This window comes from Geotrypetes seraphini, chromosome 16, assembly GCF_902459505.1.
Source record: "Geotrypetes seraphini chromosome 16, aGeoSer1.1, whole genome shotgun sequence".
In the NCBI taxonomy this organism is placed as follows: Eukaryota; Metazoa; Chordata; class Amphibia; order Gymnophiona; family Dermophiidae; genus Geotrypetes; species Geotrypetes seraphini.
Window position 1 is genome coordinate 22,870,384 of NC_047099.1, and position 18,395 is coordinate 22,888,778.

Genomic DNA, 18,395 nt, shown 5'->3' on the forward strand with positions numbered 1-18,395 from the left:
CCTACCCCTGGTCTAGGTAATGTAATGAGTATTACTAATTACTCCTATCCATTCAGTCATGTCTGGCCTTTGCTTGATGTTCATTCCCATGTCATTCTTTAAAAAAAAAAATCTTTATTCGTTTTCATATCTTACAAGTGTATAATATTCAATCAAGAATTTTACAAATCACTTGACATTCATATTTATAATCATCAAAGCATAAAAAGAACCCCTCCCCCACCCATCCCATCCATTAGGAATAAACCAATTAACAAATATCATATATCCCAATCCCACCCAACTTATATTCTTATATAATAAAAAGGTGTTTAAGGTGTCTGATCATTAGAATATGTAATCAACGGCCCCCAAATCTTTTCAAAATTATGATAATTTCCTTGCTGTATAGCAAGCACTCTCTCCATTTTATAAATATGACAGACTGAATTCCACCAAAAGGTATAATTAAGTTTAGTATAACCCTTCCAATTTCCAGTAATATGTTGAATGGCAACCCCCGTCAGTATTAGTAAAAGTTTATTATTATTTGCTGAAATTGGACTCTTTAATCTCATAGATGTACCAAATAATAGGAAAGGGCAACATGATTTTCTAACAATGAATTAATTTGGGACCAAATTAACTTCCAAAAGGCATTTATATAGGGATAGAAAAAAATTTAATGATCTAAAGTCCCAGCTTCTAAACTACAATGCCAGCATCTATTAGACCTAGAGCTATCCAACTTCTGTAAACCAACTGGGGTCCAAAAAGCTCTATGCAACAAAAAGAACCAAGTCTGTCTCATAGATGCTGACCATGTAGTTCTTATTCTCCAAGACCAAAATCTTTAAGTGGTTGCAATTGAAGCAGGCTATTCAGGAGGGGTTCCCTGAATGGAAAGTTCTTAACTCTCAGTATAGTTTGGAATTCCTGTGCTTTCAGGCGGATTTCTTGGGTCACCAAGCCGTAAAGTGGTATAAATTGTTGTATGGGTATTTGGATAAAAAAACACAAAACTGGTCTCAGGGATATTTGGAGCAGAGATTGGGCACCAAATTTCTGCTTCCCATGTCATTCTTGATCGTTTGATGGTGGTGGGGTGATTGTTCTTCCAGGGCACCCACTACTCTTACCCTGGAACCTGCCCACCTCTAGGACTGTGCGAGGCCAAGCCCCAGAAATATGCTTCAAGTCCCAGTCTCTCTTCCAGAAGGTGGTTTGGAAATGCAACTTTGAAAGGGGCGGAACTTGGCAACGCAAGTATATGGACCCGTGATCAGTGAGCTCGTCCCTTCCTAGCACTATTATAATCTCTGTCAGCAATCCGGTGAGTTGAAATTGAAGAGAAAAAGGATAATAAAATCTCTCATGGAATCAGGGAGACAATTGAGACTAGAAAATGCCTTTGTTGCTTCAGGAATAGCAAAATGGCCTAAACCAGATCCTCCGCTCCCTCGAAAGTGCTGTTGCCGCGAGATTCAACTGACACAACTGACTCTGTTATGGCTAAGCTGCGTACAATTAAGGAAATAATCCTGGATAATACTGTAAAGCTCACAATTCAAGCAGAGGTAACAAACCTTTCATTACAAATGTCTCTGTCTGAATGGAACAACTGGAGCAGCGCGTGACAGGAGTGGAAGAAATTTTAAATAAATGCTAAACGGATCGAAAAATGATTACTCGCCTTGTAAAAGAGCTAGAAGAGGCAAATAATCACAGTAGAAGAAAAAATATTTGCCTGCTGGGGCTCCCAGAAAATGTGGAGGGAACGAATATGATTTCTTTTTTGAAAGAATTTATACCCAAAGTTCTTTCACTCAAATTCATCTTACCGTTAGAAATCCCGAATCGTAGGTCTAACAAACAAACAGGACCTCAACCAGTTATTTTTAACCATCTTAGATATCAACAAGTAATGCAGATTCTTAATGCGGCTAAGCAAAAGAAATCTTTAAAGTGGCAGGAAAATAAGATTTCACTACTAGATTTTGCCAAGCATACAGCATCTATAAGAAAGCAATAAATAAATAAAGAATGAATAAAGAATTTAAAAAAAAAGAAAGCAATTTCTATTACTTTGTCCACAACTTAGAGAAATGGGGCAACATATGGACTGCTTTACCCATCAATTATGCACATCACTTACAATAATAAAACAATCCACTATGAAGACCCTACTGTTTTAGAAGAATTTATTTCTCAAAATGACAATCAGATGGCTTAAATTCGGCGCATAAACTCAAGTTCTTCATATCTTTTCAAGTTGTTTTTTTTTTTTTTTAATTTCCATTATAAATTAACTAACTGTGGTGTTAATTTATCTTAATGATCTGTGTTAGTTATAGATCAGTTTTAAGGAAGTTTTCACAGATTTATAGGTGTGCTAAGCAATCCTCCCATAAAATGAAGTTGCATAACCATGGAGTAATAGTCAAATCTCCACCTGCTGATTCCCTAAAGTCAGCTGGGCGGGTAATTAACACCAGCACTCATCTACAATCTGGAGATGATATACAAATTGCGTATATTTATAGGAAAACTGAAGCCAAACCTCAGAGTAATTCTGATCAAATCACCGGGGGCTGCTACGCGCTGGGGATCACCGCTGCCGGTTCCAGCTTCCCTGTCATCCATGATTGGCACCGGCGATCTCACTCTAAAAGAAGCTGTGTGTCTTGTCAATGATTTTGGTCAAAGTTTTACCTCCTCTGGCTGAGAAGGGAACAGAAATGCAATCTTGAATACATTTGGGTAGAACTAAATGTATCAACTTTGATACATCTCCTCCTATTTACAGGGGCCCAATTCTCTGTGATACACAATAGAGATGAAGATGATTTATAAGCCAGCTGTTCTGTTGCAAGGTAGATCATCTGTTAACACACTGAACAAACGTATGCTGCACTACAAAAATCCACTGATGGTTGTGCGAAAGATGAGGATGTTCTTTCTATCAAGGAATTGCCAGTTAACAGGCTTCACAGTGAAACCTGCACATTCAAACCTTTCTGACTTGGTAGTTATAGCAGGAGAGACTGTGCCTTGGTTCTGGTTTGGGCTTTAATCCTAAATGACTCATCATGGAAAAGGAAGTTGGGGATCACTTAGCAGTGAATGAAAACAAAGCAGAAGTCACTTCTATCTCTAAAATCTTTTATTTAACTTCACACAATTGTCCTGTTTTAAATTAGAGCTACATTAGTGTGGACGGTATCTGTTGGGCTATCTGGAACATAAGGGAGCAACTGTGCAAAGAGGAAGAAGTATAATAACCAAACTTTGTAAGCTTAATTTTTTACAGTTTGAGATAAGAGTTTTACAGGAATAAGAAAGGAGTTCAGAGGACAGACGCCAAGCTCCTTCCATTGTGGCCCCTTGTCTGGTATTGTGTTTTCTCTGCACATCTGGTTTGCTGGCTGGCTAATGGCTGCTCCATTTTGGTTCGACCCTTCAGAGGTGCAGTCCCTTTTTTCTTGCTTACTTAAGGCTGTCTTCCCACTAGAGCATGACTCCTGAGGAGCGTCTACAGGAGGGATTGTAGCAGCAGATTCTTCTTGACCCTGGCCTTTTTTAGGTCCCTCCTGACTTGGCCATGGTGAGTTCAGGTGCTTGAAGGACTGATACATGTGGGTCCTGAGACTGGCACAATCCAGCTGGATCAGTTCATCAGGAAGAGACATGAGCAAATCCAATATGACTGCGGATTCTGGTACAGTGAAGCAAAAAGAAAAGGATAATAGTGTCAAATGCATTCCACCAACACAATAAAAATGTACTTTGAACCAAGGACTGAGCACTGTGCAAGATGCATATCATTAGTTCAGCCAAAGTTATTCATTGATTCACCAACATTCTTAAGAATTTAGATATCCACCCAACTATTCTTATCCACAAAATCATCCCTTCAGCTCATTCTTATATTAACAGAACACTCTTAATTCTAACTCAAGCATCCCTGTATTTATCTCCAGCTCATTCATCCACTCATCTAAGAAATGAATTATCTAATCAGTCGTCAAATCACTTGATCATCTTTTATTAGCAGTCTAGCCTTCCAACCATCTTACTAATGATCTACATATTTATTCTTATTCTGCAGAGCTGCTTGCCAATGATGGAGGGCTCTCTGTGTTGTGTGCCTGCATTCCCCCATTTGTGGGCAGAGGAAGAAGAGTTACTTACCTGTAGGGGTGTTCTCAGTAGACAGAAGAAGAATACAGCCATACTATATAGTATGTCTGCATACCCCTTGCTTGTTAACAGAGAACACAATCTCTAACCCCACTTCTTTACAATCATCCCACTTACTCATTCTTCTATCCACTTCAAAATCTCTCTTTAATCTATTTAACTACTCAGCATAAATCTACTGAATGCGGATCCTATACCCCTCACGCCCTGAGACTCATGGATTTCCAAGTTTCCAACTTACCAAAGTTGGAGAGCTCTGGCATTTTACCACCTCGGGTCAATGCCGACAAATATTTATAGATTTTCTCAAAGTCCACATTAAATTCCTCAGATTCTGGACTTGTTCTCTCCTCTTCTCCAACAGCTGGAACAGCTTCCTGGGACTGAGAGGTACCTGACATTTCAACAGCTTTGGCCGCATGGGAGCCTGTGGTGGGCTCTGGAACGTTATGAGATGCAGGCGATGAAGAATCACTTGGACCGCTTTCAGCAGAACTGTTAATAATCTTCTTTCCTGTGGTCCCAGTTGGCTTCTTTGGCACAGAGTGAAGTAAGCTGATAGGTTCAGTGGCTGCTATGGTTAGAATCTTGGAATGAGAAGAGAAAGCAGTTTTGTGTAACATCTCTACACATGTAATGCTATCTTTTGAGAAAATACAAGCGTTCTTACAGAAAGCAAGGGAAAAAAGTGAAATCTAATTCTTTGCAGTTTAGAGTTTAAATTAAGAGGAAAGAGACAATATTTCTTGTGAAATTTGAGCTTGCAGATACCAGCTTATAAGAAAATGGTTGTCAAATCTAATATACTTTTATGATAGCTCATGCTACTAAGTTCACAGACTGCAGAAAAGCTATAGCCACTTGTATCTATTCTGAATGTCATAGCATGCCTTGCTTTGCAACATCTGCACAGGTTTTTCTATTTCTTTGACTCTCGCAGAACAGACTTTAATCTGCTGGCCCAGTCAGGAACTAGGTCATAAGAACATAAGCAATGCCTCTGCTGGGTCAGACCTGAGGTCCATCGTGCCCAGCAGTCTGCTCACGCGGCGGCCCAACAGGTCCAGGACCTGTGCAGTAATCCTCTATCTATACCCCTCTATCCCCTTTTCCAGCAGGAAATTGTCCAATCCTTTCTTGAATCCCAATACTGTACTCTGCCCTATTACGCCCTCTGGAAGCACATTCCAGGTCTCTACCACACGTTGGGTAAAGAAGAACTTCCTAGCATTCGTTTTGAATCTGTCCTCTTTCAACTTTTCCGAATGCCCTCTTGCTCTTTTATTTTTTGAAAGTTTGAAGAATCTGTCCCTCTCTACTCTCTCTATGCCCTTCATGATCTTGTACCCCCTCTAAGTCTCCTCTTCTCCAGGGGAAAGAGTCCCAGTTTACCCAATCTCTCAGCGTATGAAAGATTTTCCAAACCTTTTATCAGGCATGTTGCTCTCCTCTGAACCCTCTCGAGTATCGCCATATCCTTCTTAAGATACGGCGACCAATATTGGATGCAGTACTCCAGATGCGGACTCATCATCACCAGATACAACGGCAGGATAACTTCTTTTGTTCTGGTTGTAATACCCTTCTTGATTATGCCTAGCATGAATGTTTGCCTTCTTTGCGGCCGCTGCGCACTGTGCCGTCGGGATGGCAAGATGTCTCACAACAATATGAAGCCCTGTATAATAATCTTGGCTCTGCACAGAGCTCTAAGGAAGACTGCAATCTGCTTACCTGAGAAAATGCTGCTGTTATTGCATCTTCAAGGTTAAGAGACACTTTTTCAGCCAGATTAGTCCACACCTGAGAAAGATGTCCAAGGTCAAGGTATCAGGAAAGGAAACAAACACAAATTAATCATACAAATCTTGTGGTAGAGTGTGAGGAGAGAGAGGGGGAAAGGACAGATCAATCAAGAACTTACTGGAGAAAGTGCAGCACATTTCCACGCCACATGAAATAGCACTCAAAACTCCTAGCCCCCCTAACACCCTCCTGATTTTAGAGTACCTCAATAGGTGCCAGGACCTGGGACTCCTTGATTTTCTTCTCTTCCTGGTAGCGTTGGTAATCCCTCTGCACAGCTTCACGTGCCACCCGGCCCTTCATCAAGTGAATGAAAGACACAATCTGGGAAAAAAAAGAAAGCAGAAGTGTGTTGGTAAAACTGCTACTGCACCCTACTTCCACAAGCTTAGAATGTAAAATTTCCGAAGAGTCTTGATTTTTAAGTGCTACTCCTGGATGCAGTTTGGTGGCAATGATCATGTCCCTGATTTGGTCAGGTAGCTATCAGCAATTTCCTATCACTGTGTCTAGGTTGGAGATGGCCAGGAAGACAAAAGGGATGCTCAAATACTCAACCCAGCTCCTACTGACCTACTCCTATTCACCTGAAAGGCAATAACCGGCATGGATTGTTCAGAATGAGTTAGGCGTCTCATTCCGAATCTTCCCTGTCCAGCTACTGGTATCCTCTAACACTCTTGTCACCCACCCTGAACTCCCAAGCTTCCCCACCCTTGAACCATTTGAATCCTCTGCCTCTATCCCAGGTGAAGCTCCACTAACTGTTAATAGGAAAGTGGAGCACCTGAAACATCAGCTGTGATGCTCTTAATGCATTATGAAATATGCAGAACATCTTAAATCTGTGGAGACCAGGCAAGGGGTGGGAGATCAAGCACTGTGGTATCTACTAGTAAGGTTAAGGAGAGCAGAAACTACATACACTTAGCAGGGGTCTCAAGGTCACTCCTTGAGGGCCGCAATCCAGTCGGGTTTTCAGGATTTCCTCAATGAATATGCATGAGATCTATGTGCATGTACTGCTTTCAATGCATATTCACTGGGGAAATCCTGAAAACCCGACTGGATTGTGGCCCTCAAGGAACGACTTTGAGATCTCCGAGGGGAGTGGCTATCTAAAAATGAAAAGGTACTGGATCCCCAATGCAACTACTGGGTGAAATTCAATCAAAAAATGTCCCCCAAAGGCCTTAAATACAACAAAACAAAAAAAGAGGGACAAAAAACCCCCAAAAATTAGAATACCTTTTAACCAAGAAGGTGCTCAGAACCAATAGATGGTAAGAAAATCACCAAACGGGGGACAAACCCCTGTAAGTGCTTTCAAGAGTCTATCATTGCACCATCTGCAATCGGTAGAAAGGTGTTTGAGTTGTGTCTAAATAATTGTATCATTTAAAGCAGGAGTCTCAAAGCCCCTCCTTGAGGGCCGCAATCCAGTCGGATTTTCAGGATTTCCCCAATGAATATGCATGAGATCTATGTGCATGCACTGCTTTCAATGCATATTCATTGGGGAAATCCTGAAAATCCGACTGGATTGCGGCCCTCAAGGAGGGGCTTTGAGACTCCTGCTTTAAATGATACAATTATTTAGACACAACTCAAACACCTTTCTACCGATTGCAGATGGTGCAATGATAAGATTCTTAAAAGCACTTACAGGGGTTTGTCCCCGGTTTGGTGATTTTCTTACCATCTATTGGTTTTGAGCACCTTGGTTAAAAGGTATTCTAATTTTTGTTTTTTGTCCCTCTTTTTTTTGTTTTGTTGTAAAAAAAATGAAAAGGGACATAAAAGGCTTGTTCATTGGTCTTTATTAGCCACCTTTATGAAGAGATCCGCAGCTTGACTCCGCGCAAAGAGCCTAAGCCGCGAGCCAAGCTATGGAAAAGTAGCTCAAATGGAACCGCGTGGGCGGGTCACGCAACGGTTCGGCCCGCGCGAGCCTAACGGACCTCGGCGTGGCTCTTCTGCGGCAGCAGCGCCTGCAGCGCCTGGACGTCCAGCTCCTTCCGCTGCCTCTGCTCCTTCAGGGCCTTGAGCAGCAGCAGCTTCTCCTTGAGTTTCCAGGGGGCGACCCGCACGCGGGAGCCGCTCTCCTCGTAGCGCAGAGGCGCGCTGCGGGTCCTCACGGGGGGCTTCATGCTGCCCGCAGGGGGAGGCGGTGCTGCGCCCGGCGCTTCCGCTCTCGTGACGTGACGTCACGGGAAAGGACGGCAGCCGCGGCCGGCCGGAAAGGGGGACGCGAAGCCGGCGTTCTGGAGACTGGGTAAAACGAGGAGCGCGCGTCTCTACCGCACGTCCTTAAAAAAGAAAGCGGCCGGGACGTGGGGCCCGCAGGGATCCTGGTTTTAACCAATCCCACTGGCACCTGCTTTCACAGCCTTTATCATCCGTTCTGGGGCACCCTTCGTTCTAGCACCCTATCGCCCCACAGTAGTGTGCTGTCATGCCATCCTTGCATTAAATCGAAAATAACATGGAGCTGCTGCACATCTTCTTCCCTTGGTCTAGAAGATTTATCGTTTAGTTGGGGGAATCGAGCAAATGTTCTTAATGCTTTATGAAACGTTCTTTTTCCAGTTGGCTCGTTGGTCTAGGGGTATGATTCTCGCTTTGGGTGCGAGAGGTCCCGGGTTCAAATCCCGGACGAGCCCCATACTCTTTTTTTTTCATGTTCGTTTTCTAATCCCAGTAAATATGAGGTTTCTAAAAAAAACAATATGTAATGCTCATGATTTTAGTGCATGCAGTTTACATAGGAACAGTATTTATAATAGACCGTAAGGCCGTTTAGTGCCTGTGTATGTATGGAATTCTGCAGTAATCTATTTGTGTTTTAGAAGGTTGGGCCATAGACCCACTAGCCATTTACATTAGCAAGTAATTTATGGTTTTAATCTACATAGCACTAGGTCTGCTTTAAAAATTCCTAGCTAGGAACTTTTAAAAGATAATGCTCCAGGTGAGGCTCGAACTCACAACCTCGGCATGACTTTGGGCAAGTACTGCTATATAAGTACCGCGCGCTAACCGATTGCGCCACTGGAGCACTGATGATGAAAGTATTCTGCGCCTTTCTATTTGGGAAGATGTGTATCACACAAACAATATGTAAAATGTATGTGAATAGTTATTAAAAAAGGTAATTTTCTTGGAAAAGTAAATATGGTAGCCGTGTTAGCCCACTTTTAAGTATAATTAGAAACAAAACAAGAAGATAAAATGATACGTTTTGATGTCCATTCTTTTATTAGCTTACTAAGGCAATACACTTTCCAAAGCTACTAAAGTATACATATATATTGTCAGTGCAATTAAAAGTATTTATTACTTTGGAAAAACTGATTGCAATCTATACAGTTTGTGGCTGTGTTTTAGCACAAAAACAAATGAATTTGAATGAGTTGGGATGCTTTGCCAGAAAATATAAGACTGCATCTAGTGTTCTTCAGTTTATAGACAGAAGATCTTGATTATGGTATACAGCATTTGTTTTTAATGGTGGTTGTTGTTTTTTTTGTTGGGGGGGGGCGTGGCTTGGAGCGCACGCAAGATGGAGGAGTAATAGCGACGCTCCTCTGACCCGGGCAACAAATTGTTTATATTTTAAAGATTTTGCTGAAGTTTTTCCTACTGGCGGTGGCTGTAATTGTGCAGAAGCATGGCCGCTGCAAGGCAATCGAAAAATGAGTCAGCTTTTACATTACATTACATTAGGGACTTCTATTCCGCCTATACCTTGCAGTTCAAGGCGGATTACAAAAGAGCTAACTGGACATTTCCAGTGAAGTTACAACAGTTTTGGGGTTGGTTTTTTTTTTTTTGTTACAAGGGAGGAGAGGTACCTGGATTAATTCTGGAAGAACTTGCAAATTGGATATTAAATTGACTGTACGTTACTGTGTGATATAACAAATAGATTACAGTTAGAGTACAAATTAGAGAATAACACGGGGAAAAATTATGTCCCCGTCAGTGCCCCGTCCCCGGACCACCATCCTCTGCACCACCCCGTCCCCGCTGTCCCTTTCACCGCCCCGTCTCTGCCGTTCCCTTCACCGCCCCGTCACCGCCCCGTTATCTCTTTCACCGCCCTGGCCCCATCCCTGTCTTCAGCGTCTTCTTCTCTCCATCCCCCCACCCTCAGCACCCTTCACGCGGTCCAGCAGCTCCCTCCCACCGGCCAGCCGTGCATTTCCCTCCCTCCCTTCTTTTCCCTTACCTTTTCTTGTTAAAACGCGCGTTTTCTATAAGGCTAGGAGCTGTATTACAGCCGGAGCCTTGAAGTCGCGTTGGGTTGCCGGCTAGAAAAGTCTCCTCCGATGCAACCGGATACAGGAAGTTGCGTCAGAGGAGACTTTTTCCAGTGTGCAACGCGACTTGACTTCAAGGCTCCGGCTGTAATACAGCTCCTAGCCTTATAGAAAACGCGCGTTTTAACAAGAAAAGGTAAGGGAAAAGAAGGGAGGGAGGGAGATGCATGGTCGGCCAGCCGGCGGGAGAGAGTGGGCTGCTGTTCGTTCACCGCACGTTCCAGATGGTTCACCGCCCCATGCTACCATTCACCGCCCCACGGGGCGGTGAATTGCCTTGTCCCCGAACTTGCGGTGACCATTTTTTTTTGGTCACCGTTTTGGCGGGTTAACCCGCGGCTAAACGCGGCTAGCCGCGGGTAACCGCCACTGTGTCATTCTCTAGTACAAGTAAGATTATGTTACATTTCAGGGATCTGAATACTTGGTTGGTGTTTTGGGGAGGAAGAGATTATTTAAGTGACAGGAGGAGCGGCTTCGGGGCCTTCTACTGCCCTGATTTGCTCTGCTGCGTCTCTGATGATGTCATCAGGGATGTGCCAGAGTAAATCAGGGCAGTAGAAGGCCCCGAAGCAGCGTGTGTAAAGTGCTGCACACGCGAGCTCTCGGCGGGAAGGGAGGAGGGGGAGGGGCACACTACTTTAAACAAGTGGGATCCGCTGAGAAACCCGAGAAACCCGACACTGAGAATTGCTTTGATACTGCCTCGCTTTGGTTCAACCTAGCCGCCAGAACGTGCACTGGTAGGGCTAGTCTCAGTTAGGGTGCTGGTCTTAGACCAGAGGGCCGCCACGTGAGCGGACTGCAGGGCATGATGGACCACTGGTCTGACTCAGCAGTGGCAATTCTTATGTTCTTATGTACCCGCCCCGTGCTATCCCTGATGTGGGTAATGACATGCCAGGCTCTAGGGGGTCTTATCAAATTGGCAAGTAAACGACCAGTTTTGTTTCCCCAAGCATGCAGTTTGTATTTGTAAAAATATATATTTCGGGAAGCCCGCTGAGTGAGAATAGTGTTGATCTGATGTTTAACAGCCTGAAGCCTGTCCCTCAAGGCACGCGTAAGACTCGGGATATGGGAACGCCGCAGGCGTTGCAACTCAGCGGTCAGGGTCAACAGTTCCCCATCACGTTTTTTCTTTGCAGCAGCGGAATAGGCCAGCACGTGACCTCTCAAAACAGCCTTAGCTGCCTCCCAATATGTAACCAGGCTCACGTCCTCCGCTCTGTTGGTCTGGAGGAAGTCCTCCCACCTCTGTCCCAGATAGGTCTGAAAAGTAGGGTCTGAGTATAGGTGGGGAGACATCCGCCAGATTGTACTAAGAGAGGCAGGAGAAAACTGAAAAGTGGTGCCCAGGAGGACATGATCCGATACCAAAGGGGAGGCCATAACAGCCCGGGTCAATTTTGAAAACAACCCCTCAGAAACTAATATATAATCAATTCTAGTGTATACATTATGAGGGTGGGAATAGAAAGAGAAACCACTATCATCCGGATTCAGGGTCCGCCAGGCATCCAACAATCCCAATTTGTGAATAAGGAAGGGTATCCCCCTGTCATAGTGTCCCCTAGTCGCTGTTTTAGCAGGCTTACAATCCACAAGGGGCTCCACCACCACATTAAAATCTCCCCCGATGATCAACCGATGGGAGGAGTAGGGCGCCAAGATTCCCACCAGGGAAGAGAAGAAATCATGAGAATAAATGTTCGGGGCATAGACTGAACCCAGCACCAGAGAGGAACCCCACAGGTCTCCAATCAGAAACAGGTATCTGCCCTCCGGATCCTTGATTTCTTTATGGATACTGAAGGGAATGTTTTTATGAATCAAGATTGCTACCCCACGTTTCTGGGAAGAATAAGCAGAGAAACCCACCTATCCCACCCAATCCCTCCTAAGCTTGAGATGTTCAGTGGCGGACAGGTGGGTCTCCTGAAGAAACGCTATATCACATCGCTCCCTCTTCAAATAGGCTAGAATCTTGATACGTTTCACAGGAGAATGAAAACCATCAACATTTAAAGAATTAACATTCAAGTTAGCCAGGATAATAAACAGGATGAGTGAAAAACAATGAAAGTAACCAAAATCCATAAAGAAGAAGAGAGGGAATGTTCCAGCCAAATCCCCCTGCTTCACAGACCACAAAAGAGGAAGTCCGCCCCCCTGGCATCCAACGCAGCCACACAAGATGCAAACTTCCACACCTTAAATTCCCGAAAAATTCACAGACAACCCAACCAATCATACATACACACTCACACATCCGAACCCCCCCCCCCCATCCCTCCCCCAACCTCCCTCGCCCCCTCCCCAGACCATACAGTGTACCCCAATACAACAGAACAGTATAGATACAGCAGCTCCGGGCCACCCCCAATCCATCAAAGGAAGTTAACTGCAGAATGGAGGGAAACTCAAATAAAAAGAAAAAGAGAGAAGCATAGCAAGCACAGGCAAATACAATACCAGGAACAAAACTCAGAGTGCAAGCCATCAGGTAAAAAGAAAGTAACAGTCCGGTTGGTGACGAACATCAAATAACAATGAGGAATAACAAGAAACAGCAGGTGCCCCACAAGTGGAGCACCCGTTTTAATGACACCTGTAGCATACAGCTGCCTGGGGGTCAGGGTAGAAATTACCCCCTCCAGTTCCCGGGAGATCCAAAACGAGGAACAAAGAGTACAAAAACAAAGATACTCCCCTGTCCTGGAGAAGAACTCCAAACCATTGGCAGACATTGCAAAATGAAAATGAAAAAGAACAAAGCCCCCAGGCTTTAGCAACAGCTAGGCTATATAGATAAAACAAGAAGACAACTCAGCCCAGTGCAGAAGGGCGGACAGCCAGAGAAAAGCCATGAGTAGAGCACTCATTCACCCACCCGAGGAGAGTCCAGCACAGGGGGGAGCTTTTGGATAAATTGCTCCATGGCCTGTGGGGTGTCAAGGAAGGTGACTTTATTATTGTAGAATATATGGGCCCGAGCCGGATACAAGAGATTAACTCTGATGTGGCGTTTGAAGAGCTCATTGCAAAAAGGCGCCATAGCACGCCGCTGATAAGAAACTTGTGGGGAGAAATCCTGAAAGAGGAGAATTTTATGGCCCTCGAATTACAGCTCCTTCCCCTTGCGATACAGGAACAGGATCCTCTCCTTCACAGCAAAATTGAGGAAACGCGCAATGACGGGGCGCGGACGTTGCTCTCCCTCGCTGCGGATCCCCACACGGTGCGCCCTTTCAATCAACAGCAGGGCCAGAGGGGCCTGTATATCAAAGACCTCAGGCAGCAACGCCTCGAGCCGAGTGCGGAGATCCACATCATGCACAGAAGCAGGGATTCCAATGAATCGCAGATTATTCCTGCGACCACGATTCTCCTGGTCCTCCGCTCGCTCTTTTAAGATGTTAGTGGATGTTTCCAGGGTGCGGAGGCACTCCTCAAAGCTGTCCGTGCGGACCTCCTGCTGAGCGAGCGACGCGTTGCAGACGGTTCGTCTGGGATTCCAGGCGCTCCCTCATTTCCTCCATGAAAGACTGAATTTTGGTAAGTTTGTCTTCCATAACTAGCGTAAGGGAGCGTGTGAGTTCCTGAACGGCTGCGTCTTGCAGAGTGAACATAGGTACCTCGTGCTGCTCCGCCATTTTAGCTCCCGGCACTGTATGCTTAGCCTTGGCTCCTTGCTGAACTTTAGTCGGCATAACCAGAAAAAAGTGCCCCAAAAAAAACCAACGCGGAGGCTCACTCCACTTCCCTGTCCTCGGGTGAAGGAAAAGTGCGGAGCACATCCCCCCCCCCCCGATTTGTGGGTTTAAAGCAAGTTTTAGAGTGGAGTGGCCCGGAGCTGCAGAGAGGCACGTCTCCAGCATTAGGTCTCCAGCATCACGTGACCCCCCGGTAATACAATTGTTAGCGAATCTGCCATAGTACCTGTAATGCAACCTTTAGTCAGTTGAAATTGAAATAAATTTAGCAAATAGGGAAAAGGGTGATTTGAAATAAGATAGTTTGCCAATAATCTTCCCGCCTTATTTGAATTTCCATAATACTGAGTTTGCTTAGAGAACAAATCTTTCCTTACAAATTTAGAAGATATCTCATTATATTTACCTTTTGCTTTTAGTAAAGCCTGTAGAGTATTATATTCCCACTTATCAATTAACTAATTTCCAAATGTTTAATTTCATTTTCCAAATTGTAAAATTGATTTTTCAGTTGTTTTCTAATATATGCCGAATATGAAATAATATTACCTCTCATGGTAGCTTTAAATGCATCCCATAATGTTTCAATGTTAATATCTTCAGATGTATTCAATTGGAAAAATTCAATCATTTTTAATTTAAAATCTTCAAGGAAATTTGAATCCGCAATCAAAGTATTATCAAATCTCCAAACAGGTTTACTATAATCTTGTTCATCAGATTGTAACTCAATCCACACTCCACCATGATCAGATAGAATAATAGGATCAATGATGGCTTTTGTCACTTTTTGAACTATCTGACTCAAGACAAAAAAAAAATAATCTATTCTTGAAAAAGACTTATGGACCTGTGAACAAAAGGAAAATTCCCGATCATTAAAATGAAGTATACGCCATATATCTATTAAATTACAAGATTGAGCCAAATTCTCCAACCCTAATGATTTCATAATTCTACTTGGTTTTTTTATCCATTAATGGATCCATTACAGCATTGAAATCTCCAGCCACAATTAAATTAGATGCAGCCAGTGGGAGTAATAATTGCTGTAAACTCTTAAAAAATTCTATTTGATTCGTATTTGGGGCATAGATATTAAATCCAGGGGGGCGTGGCTTGACGATCATAACAGCCAGACGTGCCGATTTCAAGACACAACACGTGGCTAATGTCTCCCTCATACCGCAGCACAGTAAAGATATCGCGGCATTGCAGATGGACTTGGAAGATTTGGCGAACAGAAGCCGTCATTGTAATGTGAGAATTTTGGGAATCCCTGAGTCTTCGGAGGGCTCGGACACCATTACCTTCTTGCAGACCTTAATTCCATCTTTGCTGGGTATTACCTTTGATCCACCGCTAGAATTAGAGCGAGCACATCGGGTTCCATCCAGGCCTACTTCAAGCCAAAAACCACCTAGGCCTATAGTGGCCAAAATGCTGCGTTATCAGCACGCCTTGAAGATTCTGACTTCAGCAAAAGAAAAGAAGCAACTTTTTTACCAAGGCAAGAAGGTTCTTTTCGTTCCTAATCTGGCGAAGACCACAGCGGCCAAGAGGAAACTCTTTCTGCAGCAGCGACAGGACTTGAAAGATATCGGAGCCAGATTTGGATTACTCTACCTGGCTAAGATGCTCATAACTCACAACAACAAAACCGTAATGTATATGTATAATATGATTGATTGATTTATTTTGAAGAAAAGGGAGGGTGGGGGAAGGATCTTCAATTTATACATTTATGTTGATAATAAGAAAGATTTTCAAGTGTTCTATATGAATCAACTGTTTTATTATTGTACACTTGTTGTGAGATGTAAAAATGAATAAAGATTTTGGGGAAAAAAATGTTTTTTTGTTTGTAATTATGAAAATTTTAGTTATGTATGTTTTTGGTATATGCTATTGTCTTTGATATATGCTTTTTAAACAACATTGAGCATGATTAGTGCATTTTGTCTTGTGTATTCATCGCTAAATTTAAATGGATACATTCTTAATTCTGAATCAATTGAATGAATACATAAAATAGCAGTGCAGCATATTTGGTGAATAAATACCCTGCAGTTGAAATAGGGGTTAGGTGGGGGTAATTTCTAAGGCGAGCAAGCAACAGTAGTGTTTTCCCACAAATATGTAAAAACAAAAAAACAAAAACATTGTTCTAAAAAAGCGTGAAAAATTTGCTTCATTGGTGAAAAGGAGGAAAACCACGATGTTCATGGTGAAAGACTGAAAATAATGCACTTGTAATTTTCAACGATTTCCATTACCAACAATTACAATAATTCACACAGTCACCAACTGGAGTGATGACTTACAGATGGACATTTGAGTTTAACCATGGCACCCACAGAAGTCACCTCAAACCTTTTGAAAGCCCTTTGCTGTGTTATATGTGATTTTGCTTCCTTCAGGTTACCCTCCCCCCCCCCCCACCCTTATTAATGAGCATTCTCTTCGTTCCAAAAATGTTGTGTGTTTATTCTAACCCACTTTTTAAAAATTTGTCACATCCACCCCCTTCAGGCATCAGGTGCATTCTCTTTGAAGCAGGGGTAACGCGTGATTGTTATAATTTCGGAATCTACGTATTTTCAGGTTTTGTAAACTAGCTCAGTTTTTAGAATTGTGTCTTTTTTGTTTCCCAAATACGTGGACAATCTTCCTTATCTGCACACCTGGTTTCTCTACTAGTTAAATTTCCTAAGGGTGATAATGAGCTCAGAGCCATTAGGTTCTACTCTTCTCTCTAATTTAAATGTGAGTGGAGTGAATGAGAGATTTGCCTTTGAGATTTGCATAAATTGTAGATAATAAAGGCAATAAAAGTGAATTCATCATTATATTAAACAAACTGGTTCAACATTTTTTTCTATAGAAGATACAGGTAGGATTAATTTTCAAACCTTGTCAGAAGGCGTTGGTGGTATAGTGGTGAGCATAGCTGCCTTCCAAGCAGTTGACCCGGGTTCGATTCCCGGCCAACGCAGCATTGATTTTTTGTTCTTAAACATTTATTTTATTTGTTTACTTTAAATCATTTTTATTAACTTTTCAAATATAATTTACAGCCAAATAAAACAAATAATGCAAGAACCATTTAATGAAATGTCTCCAAATCAACACAAATAGATAAAAACAATTGTACAAGAAACAATCCCACCCAACCAAAACCTCCCCTTTCCATCCCACCATTCTCAGGACTACTGTATATTAGATACATGACTTCGAGTATGGGGAGTTAAAGTGTTTATTTACTTATAAAGTCAGGTATTTACATATAATTAATGAATATTCTGTTATCAATAAAGTATAAGACCAATATATTACATGACTTTATTTGGAAAAATAAATAAAATTAAGGAACACAAAATAAAAAAAATCAACTTGGCAGCGGTGGGATTCGAACCCACGCCCCCGAAGAGACTGGAGCCTTAATCCAGCGCCTTAGACCGCTCGGCCACGCTACCGACTGTTTATCCAGTGCTCATGTATTAGTCTTTACACAGATATAAGTATATGTGATTTACAGATTAAGTGCTAATTCCTGATAAAAATTGTTTCTATATTCTTTTTCTGAGTGCTATATCTAATGGATTAAAAAAAAAAGCACAGATAAAAGTTAATCTGAAACCAAAAGAGGCCAGGCAATGGCAGCTATAAAATGGAGGCCATTTGATTAAAAGACGTTTTTAAGCGCACTTTAATGAGCTGCCTATAGGTACTGTAATCGTTTGACCTCCAAGAGGAAGCTTTCTAAATGTGATACAATAAAATTATGTAATACCATATCTCATTTGAGTGAACAAGCCTGAAAATTCACCAACTTCTTATATTTCTAAATTAACAACGTTCTGCAGTTGGCCGGTTAGCTCAGTTGGTTAGAGCGTGGTGCTAATAACGCCAAGGTCGCGGGTTCGATCCCCGTACGGGCCAAGAAAGCTTTTTCTTTCACTGTCTTGCATTAAAGTAGCTAACTGTTCAAGCGCAGGGAGTTTTCTCCCTCTGCTCTTCCCTTTCCTTTTCATCTACTCTGTGCTACAGCTCCTAGTTACAGACTCTATCTAAGGCCTCTTGTGGAAATACTTTCAATTTTATATGAATATTGTAATTATTTATATGAAGAATTTCAGCAAAAGGCAGTTTTTGAAAGAGAAAAGAAGAGAGAAACTGATCAAAGAATGAGAAAAAAGAAGGAAAAGTGTGTGTCTGGGGAGGGAAAGAATTCAGCAGTCTTTGATACAATTCTCTGGAATAAGCTGATCCTGCTGTATAATATAGGGGATGAGAGACTTTAGCAAAGGCAGTTTCCATAGAGTGTAGCAGGCGAAAGCATGATTAGAATGGGTCAAGACCAGTTGGGGTT

General features: G+C 42.7%; 1 protein-coding gene and 5 non-coding genes across 7 annotated transcripts; 3 read left to right on the forward strand and 3 right to left on the reverse strand.

Moving 5' to 3' along the window:
• Positions 1–1,671: 1,671 nt before the first annotated feature.
• Positions 1,672–8,262, reverse strand: SNAPC2 (small nuclear RNA activating complex polypeptide 2). 2 transcript variants are annotated; one of them, XM_033925510.1, is made up of 5 exons: positions 7,947–8,262; positions 6,190–6,309; positions 5,914–5,982; positions 4,421–4,766; positions 1,672–3,694 (listed from the first exon to the last, which is right to left on the reverse strand). In XM_033925510.1, the coding sequence occupies exons 1-5, from the start codon at positions 8,133–8,135 to the stop codon at positions 3,276–3,278; spliced, it is 1,143 nt and encodes a 380-aa protein (XP_033781401.1). In that variant the 5' UTR covers positions 8,136–8,262; the 3' UTR covers positions 1,672–3,275. The 2 variants fall into 2 exon arrangements, with proteins under 2 accessions (XP_033781401.1, XP_033781402.1); XM_033925511.1 differs by lacking the exon at positions 7,947–8,262 and adding an exon at positions 7,816–7,944.
• A 314-nt stretch (positions 8,263–8,576) lies between these two features.
• Positions 8,577–8,648, forward strand: TRNAP-UGG. Its single transcript has one exon. It is a non-coding gene; the product is annotated as a tRNA-Pro (tRNA).
• Positions 8,649–8,948: 300 nt separating this feature from the next.
• Positions 8,949–9,043, reverse strand: TRNAI-UAU. The gene is made up of 2 exons: positions 9,006–9,043; positions 8,949–8,984 (listed from the first exon to the last, which is right to left on the reverse strand). It is a non-coding gene; the product is annotated as a tRNA-Ile (tRNA).
• A 7,903-nt stretch (positions 9,044–16,946) lies between these two features.
• On the forward strand, positions 16,947–17,018 carry TRNAG-UCC. The gene has a single exon. It is a non-coding gene; the product is annotated as a tRNA-Gly (tRNA).
• Positions 17,019–17,417: 399 nt separating this feature from the next.
• On the reverse strand, positions 17,418–17,499 carry TRNAL-AAG. The gene has a single exon. It is a non-coding gene; the product is annotated as a tRNA-Leu (tRNA).
• Positions 17,500–17,891: 392 nt separating this feature from the next.
• TRNAI-AAU lies at positions 17,892–17,965 on the forward strand. The gene has a single exon. It is a non-coding gene; the product is annotated as a tRNA-Ile (tRNA).
• Positions 17,966–18,395: the final 430 nt, after the last annotated feature.

Bases quoted from the DNA above. Each gene is read 5' to 3' on its own strand.
- SNAPC2 (XM_033925510.1), bottom strand. From the start codon at position 8,135: ATGAAGCCCCCCGTGAGGACCCGCAGCGCGCCTCTGCGCTACGAGGAG. The intron at 4,767-5,913 runs GTAAGCAGATTG...TCTCATTCCAAG, and splicing joins TAACAGCAGCATTTTCTCAG to ATTCTAACCATAGCAGCCAC. The intron at 3,695-4,420 runs GTAAGTTGGAAA...TCACTGTACCAG, and splicing joins GCCAGAGCTCTCCAACTTTG to AATCCGCAGTCATATTGGAT.